Consider the following 7500-nt stretch of genomic DNA (forward strand, 5'->3'; position numbering starts at 1 on the left):
GGGAAATTACATGTACAGACAAAAAAGGATTCGTTTGCAGAGTCAAGGTCAATGTAAAATGTGCTAATCTCGAGTGTCTTGTGGACATTTCCACAAACTGCTACTAGAATGTTTCCTGTTTTGTACATCACATGTTCCCTACATTTACTCTTAGACTAACATTATAACTTCTCCTCCGTGAACACCTCTTCTCCATGGCATAATTGCTATGGAATCTGTCTTAAAGGAGCTGTAGTAGGAATTTTTGCTTTTTCTAAAAATTAATAAAACTCTTTTTAATGGATCTGTTTCCTTTTTTCTCTCCTTATGCAAAGTATATATACATGTAGTATGGTACATGACTACATGAATGCATAATTTATGGTTCTGTTGGGGAAAACATTTAGAAATTGTAATAGTAAGACAAATGATTCAAATTGTCTCATTTTCCCTTTTCAGGTATTGTTTTATATAGAGAATTCTATGGGCTTACATTCCTAGAAATATTTATGTTTCTCTTTGGGTAAGTGTACATTGGCTATCAGCCAAAAGATGTATTATAAATTTGGGAGAGTAGAAGAAAAATATGCTCAATTTATCTTTCATTTAAACCACTTTTGTTGCAGATGTGTTTTGTCATTTGTTGGTGTGTATTACATCACATCAGAAAGGAAACAGGAAGAATCTGATGAACAGTTGTTGCTCACTAATGCTGACTTATTCCCTGGTATGTCTCTTGTGATGGATTTGTACGTAGCACATAAAAGATTTTTATGTACTGTAAGGTTTGCTTGTACTGGTTGAACTCTTCAGCATCAGATGAGTAAAAAAATCTAGAAAGGTTTGTAGGGGATTTGAACGTGGACAAACAGCTTCCTTGCCCTTGTCTAAAACCCTTTTTGCATTAAGTAAATCATATTATTTTGGCTTCTCATCCCTCTCCCAGAAACATTGTTGAGACACAGCTGTGTAGGTTATTTGCACTTCTTTGGAAACAATATTGTGTTGAGTGTGTGTGTGTGTGTGTGAGGGGGGTGGGGGGGGGGAAGGCTGATGGTAAAGTAAAGGTAAAGTCCCTGTTACGAGCCTAGGAAGGCCCATCAGGCTGGCACTTATCTCCGGTTTCCATAGCATGAAGCAACTAGGAGTATTTCTACTCCCCCCTGGATGGGACGCTAGTCCATCACAGGGTTACCCCCAGCATTCGCCAGTACCCATTTATACACCTGGGTGGAGAGAGGCACTGTGAGAGTGAAGTGTCTGGGGGGGGTGGGGGGAGGCTGCTGATGGAATGGTTCAAAAGTTCCGAAAAATAGGAAAACTCTTTACTCATTTTGTCATGGGAAACTTTGTGAGTTGGAACCACACCCCTTCGTGGCAACAATGTGGTTCATTCACTAACAAACATTCAGCATTGGAAATAAAAGGGTGGTGGGATTACGTGTAAATTCTGAACTTCATTTAGTCTTAACCCATTGACACCTCAAATGCACGAGGACACCCCCAGAATCGTCTGGCTTTAGACAGAGTAAAATCAGTCTGCTAAGTCCCACTCCCTGGTGTCAGTGGGTTAATGGAGGGAAGTTTTTGACTGCTTAAGAAGTTTAAACTAATTTTTTTTCCTTCTTTTTCTTTATTAATTTTAGGATTCCTTTCTTTATCCTCATCTAAACTGATTGCTGTGCAGCCCAGCAATGTGGCAGCGACATCTCATGTTGATTATCCGATGCTGCCTAGCAAACCTTCATATGAGTCAACCGCTGAAACTGAGCAAGCTCTAGGAGAAACATGATTGCGAGTATCACTGAACAATGTTTAGTGGTATAATAATTACATAAGGATGAAATAATTAAAAAAGGATAAAGTATTTAGTGGACCCATTTACAGTAGACCCTGGGAGGTAGATGGGAATTTCTTTTTAAGAAAATGCGGTAAGGTATGGCAAAGCAAATTCCTACCAATAGGTTTGCTTAAGCATTAATTGCATGGACCTTTTTCACGATTGCAGCCACAGAAAATTTCATTAAGCCTCAACATGACATTTGAAGTTCAAAAGTATCTTTGTTCTAAATAAAATTATTGAGCCCATGAGGTCTATGTAACATACAAATCACATACATAAGTAGAAAAATACTGGCTGTCATTGATAAAAATGGTCTGTCATAATTTTAGACCTAAGTAACTACGTCTTATGAACTGAGTTCAAGGGCCACACAGTAAGTTAGGGCCCTTGGATAGAAGTGGGTGTGATTGATGTGTACAGAACCAAATCACCAATAATTTATTGATTTAATTTCCCTTCCTTTGGGCAACTGATAATCAGGCAATAAAAGTCAGGCCCCAGTTGTTCAAATGATGGATAGCACTATCCAGTGGATGGGTAATAGCGAAACCAATTGTGCTATCCAATGGATAGTGTTATCCACTTTTTGAGCAACTGGGGCCAGACAGATAGAAAAAATTCAGGCCTGGATCCACGGCCTGGCTTTGCTTGAAGCGGAGCATACATGTGGGGGGGGGTTTTTTTAGGCCAAATGTTAGCAGTTAGTAAAGGTTTGGGTTGTTCCAGCTATGGTGAAACAAATATGACCTGCAATTTGCAGTTTACACCCTCCAGCATTCATGTATCTCTCTTGTGAGCACTGTACAATATTGTATAGATTTATTTCATACTTCTATCTTTGCATAGAAATTGGAAGCTGTTTTCTTTTTAAAGCACCAATATCAGTAAAAAGATTACAACTTGATTGATTTGCCCAATGAGACATTTCTGTAACTAGATTATTAGAGTAAAAAAGGCACTTTAAGTTGTGTTATTTACTTTCCCAAGGATGGAAAAAGTTGTATTTTTAATGAGAGCATAACACATGGAGTGCTTTGAAGCCTAAAACGGAGTCCTAGCTTGTAGACCCACGGAATAAGAGAAATGCATTTACAAGAATGACAAACAGAAGGATATAAATGTTATTCTTTGGATTATTAAGTGTCTAATCTAATAATAATAATTATAATAATGATAATAATATAATTACTAGAGGAAAACAAAAACTACTTCATGGGCATAATGTCAAGCACCCTGGTGCAACATAGTTACTATGGTGCCAAAGATAGTTTATGAATGGCATATCCCAGTCTCGTCACCAGAGCCTCGGATCTAATGTGCCTCTATCCCTGTTCTCCCTCTTTCATGTGTTCTGTGCTTTATACCCAAATGACCGAATTATAATTTACTGTTTGACAATAATAAAAAGGGATTTAAATGACGTTGTCTGCTTGTTTTTTTTGATGGACTGCTTGTATGTGAACTGCAGATGTGACCAACCTCGTTCCAAGGGGTTTTAATTTTGAAAATACGATGATCATGCCTGATTACAACAAACGATAACTTTGTAGGGACAGCTTTAGGGGGAGGGTGCGCATGAGATGCCCTGCGGCTTTCTAATACAACTGGTATCCCTGTTCTCTTTCTCTCTCTTTCTTGTCCTCCCTCATCCCCCCCCCCCCTTCTATCTCGCAGACATGCGCAAAAGAAGGAAGATCTCTGAGGACTAGAGTGGATAGATCCAAGACAAATTTGGAACTTTGAGATTGTATTTTGTCTCATACTAAGATCTGAAACAGACACCCCAATAAAACACGGGTCACTTTTGACGGGTCACTCGTTGCAGGAAATTGTTTTATTACCTTTTTGAAAAGTAAAGGAACGTTTTTAAAGTGTCTAGTCGTTCTATCGCTGAAGCACTAATTGAGGACACTGGAACTGAAATCAATGAATTAACACAACCCAAAAGTTAACCCTCAATGTGGCTAACCCCAGGCCTAGAGTCAGCCAAATTGAGGGTTTTGGGTTAGTTCCAAAAAGATCAAACAATGACCTGCAACGAGTGACCCGTCAAAAGTGACTCGTGTTTTAGACGCGGCCCCCCAACATCAACAATAAATCATGCCCTTGAAACACGTAAGACGAGAATTCCGTTGTTATTATTGTTAAGTTAGATTACTTTCAGAAGTCAAACGCGCATAGAAGGAAATACTATTACATCTAATTTACACGTTATTTAAACACCTCTTAAGTAGCTGCTGATTGGGTCAAATCTGATACCTTATGAATCTTTTGGATTGATACAATATACGACTCTCTTATTTATTGCCTTGCGGCTTATTAAAGAAATACAGGAGCAACTGCTTTACTCAGGGTCGCACAGGGTTACCGCATGCAAATTAGTCGGAAGCTCTGAAAGAACGAACATTAGGCGCTAATTGTTATTCAATTATATGAAAATAACTGGCCTTGTGTTCTGTGCTTTATACCCAAATGCCCGAATTATAATTTACTATTTGACAATAATAAAAAGGGATTAAAATGACGTTTTGTGCTTATGTCTTGTCTTTTTGAAATGGACTGCTGGTATGTGAATTGCAGATGTGACCAACCTCGTTCCAAGGGGTTTTAATTTCGAAAATACGATGATCATGCCTGATTACAACAAACGATAATTGTAGGGGGAGGGTGCGCATGAGATGCCCTGCGGCTTTCTAATACAACTGGTATTCTGGAAGAAAACAAAGCATCACCAGACAGCTACCCCATTCCTAAGAGGTGCACCCCCTCCTAAACAAAATTCTGGATCCGCCCCTGTTTTGTCGATCGTGGATTACAGTTGCCAAGCATTAGAGAATGAAAGCATAAAATCAAGCAAAAAGGACTATCGCTTGTTGTTGCTTATCACGTTCTCCGGTAAGAGGCAAGGTGCGAGGCGTGGCCATGCGAAGCATATTACGTAACTTTTGTTTCGCTCAGATTGAGAATATTTACCATAAATGAGGGCTGAAGACGACTAAATATAGGGTTACTTTATTCTTATGCCTCGGAGTGAACAGTCATTCTATTTTTAGATTGATTTTCCCGCGAAACTGGACGTGTCGAGCTAATCACAAGTCTTGCGTGCAGGAGAAATCGTTACCCATGGGATTGAGAGCGGTCCTTCGTGCAAGCCAGATCTTATTTGAGAACTCGTCTAAAAATAGTTTGATTTGTGAAAATGCCGTTACGTATACCTAATGCTCCTAACTGATCTACACTGGGTTCTTAGTGGGCTCAGCGTTGGTGGGAAAGGACCTTGCTGTTCAGCCAAGCAACCTACCGCTCCGGTTCGGTTGGTAGTGTTATGCCGTGTTATGTCAAATTATAATACAAGAATGCCCAAGGTGGCATTTAGACTATATGAATAATAATATTTATCTGAAACATCAAACACTTTATCGGCCGGGTTAGATAGGTGGTGTGTGATTGCACATAACGCCGACGACATTTTGTAAGACTCTCTTTAATTACTTATTTTCTTTCTTGGCGTAGACGGACAGTCATTGCATAGAAGAATCAGTTAATCTTGGTGCAGACCGAGAGAGTCCCGGGGTCTGGTGACGACAACGATACGACTATGTGCGCGCGCCATTCCAACGTAGAGATGTAACGTTCTGTTAAAGTGAATACGAAAAAGTGAACTCGAACTGGACACCAGCAAAATTAGTTGATTGGAACTTGCTTCAAACATAAACTCCTTCTGGAGGCGGGTTCGGATGTAAATCCAACTCAACACACACTTTATACCCCTCTCCATCTTGCAGCCTTGTATGGTTATCCTGAGTTGGTAGCTCTTCTTTGCCAACACGGTGCTGACGTCCACGCACGCAGTATCTCTCTGGAAACACCTTTGCAAATGGCCACTAGATCTGGCATTCGGATTCGTGAAAGACTCAAGGTGAAGCATAATGCAAAATTAAAGTGCATAAATTCAGTAAAATGCTAATTAATGCAGCTTTCTCATTTATTCCAAATTGCACGAGAAAAAAAATCATGTGATTACCTATACCAAAATTTGTTTTATTCTACGCAAATCACTTTTAATAATCTGGCGCGTGATAACAGCACTTGAATCAGTAAAAGAGAAGGGGTTGTTAGCTGATCGAGTTATAACTGATAGCGGATATATAAGAGCAGAAATAACGCAAGCACGACCCACACAAGCGTTCAACGTAAAGAACAGGTATTGTTGAGTGCAACAAGATGATATATTCCCAAGCAAAACTCAAATCAAACGCATCTTTGTCAAAAATATTCTCTAGATTCCTCACATAGGTGGTACGGTTAGAGCCACATTATTTTGACCTCGAGCCAACTGGAGACTGTTTATGGGAATCTTAGGGTGGGTCTTCGATTGAATTAAACCAGGAAATTATTATTTTTACACATGTGCTACCCATTGCAGCTTCACTACACCACAATGGCCTTGTTGCTAAAGTTTGGATCCGACGTGAAAGTACAAGACAACGAGGGCACAACACCTCTACATCATGTTGCCATGCACTGCGAAAGAGTACAGTGTGCGGCATTGTTATGCGCAGCTGGGGCGAATGTTGGATGTCGCAACTATGGCAATGTAACCGCTGTTCAAGTTGCCCACGGAGAAGAAGTAAGACGATTACTGAGAAGGTTGCAGACGACTCCTCTGAGACTTGAACATTTTTGTCTGTTGGTTATTCGGGAGAGACTGGGGACGTACCTGAGGACGAAGGCAGAAAAACTACCTCTCCCTTCCCCACTTAAGGACAAAATACTTTTCAAAACACTTCCAAGAGTAATCTAGTACAAAAGCAAGTTTTCTCTACAAAAACTTGACTGCTTTAATTTGATTCTTAAAATTCTTAACCGCAAAATGGCTTTGATTTGCTTTCATCTATCGCGTAGCGTGAAATAAAGGCCATACGGGCATGAAATGATGGTTAAATCTAACTACAAAAATTAGCATTGATTTTCTACAAAACGGCACAGCCGCGCGTGTTTTTAAACCGTTGAATGACTACGTACATACAAACTACTTTGTAGTCTGTTCAAATTACAAAAGAAAATACTGTTATCGGGGTAGAAAAATACTTTGACAGTTGCAAAGGGATTCTTAAAGTACAGAACGGTTTTCTAGTGACTGTCCAAAGACCAACAATAATGTTGCACCAGTGACCAGACCCAATAATTGACTCTAGGGCAAAACGTAAATAAATCCCTAGGACGCATTTCCTAGCTGGGATGTACACAGCTTTGCGCGCAAAGCTCAGTCGAACTCTCTCTGCGCGAAGACCTTTGCATTTTGATCGAAATCCCTGCGGGGTAAAAACAAAAAGAAGGACATACAACTTTCACCGAACGAGGTGAGGGTCTATAACAATCACATTCACTTCTAGATGCTAAACTGTAAATCGGCGGGCTTAGTGTGAATGGGTTTCGATTTTCATTATCCTCAGCAAAGCAATGCTAGAGCCACGTTATTTTGACCTCGAGCCAACTGGAGACTGTTTATAGGTATCTCAGGGTGGGTCTTCGATTGAATTAAGCCAGGAAATTATAGAGCCTTTTTTGAGGCAAGCAAGTTGGGGGTGGGGGGGGGGGGGGAAGGAGGGACGGAGGAGGAGTTGTGCGTGAGGGTGAGAAACGGGGAGAGAGAATGATGAGTCAGGAGAAGGAAA

The 7500-nt window shown here is 40.2% G+C and overlaps 3 protein-coding genes across 3 annotated transcripts in view; 2 read left to right on the plus strand and 1 right to left on the minus strand.

The window, feature by feature from the left end:
• Positions 1-3242, plus strand: part of LOC138024893 (NIPA-like protein 2) — a 13629-nt gene extending 10387 nt beyond the window's left edge. The window contains exons 11-13 of the mRNA XM_068872087.1: positions 439-502; positions 606-706; positions 1626-3242. Coding sequence (XP_068728188.1) covers positions 439-502; positions 606-706; positions 1626-1771 — 311 coding nt within the window. The 3' untranslated portion in view covers positions 1772-3242. The remainder of the gene's footprint in view (positions 1-438; positions 503-605; positions 707-1625) is intronic.
• A 3021-nt stretch (positions 3243-6263) lies between these two features.
• On the plus strand, positions 6264-6626 carry LOC138023023 (ankyrin repeat and SOCS box protein 11-like). The gene has a single exon (XM_068870058.1). It carries the CDS (start codon positions 6264-6266, stop codon positions 6624-6626), a length of 363 nt encoding a protein of 120 aa, XP_068726159.1.
• Positions 6627-7191: 565 nt separating this feature from the next.
• Positions 7192-7500, minus strand: part of LOC138024591 (receptor-type tyrosine-protein phosphatase epsilon-like) — a 26596-nt gene continuing 26287 nt past the window's right edge. The window contains exon 14 of the mRNA XM_068871820.1: positions 7192-7500. This exon is cut by the window's right edge and continues 959 nt beyond it. The gene's annotated coding sequence lies outside the window, so the exon portion shown is untranslated.

The sequence above is a fragment of the Montipora capricornis genome, chromosome 11 (assembly GCF_036669925.1).
Source record: "Montipora capricornis isolate CH-2021 chromosome 11, ASM3666992v2, whole genome shotgun sequence".
Taxonomy (NCBI): Eukaryota; Metazoa; Cnidaria; class Anthozoa; order Scleractinia; family Acroporidae; genus Montipora; species Montipora capricornis.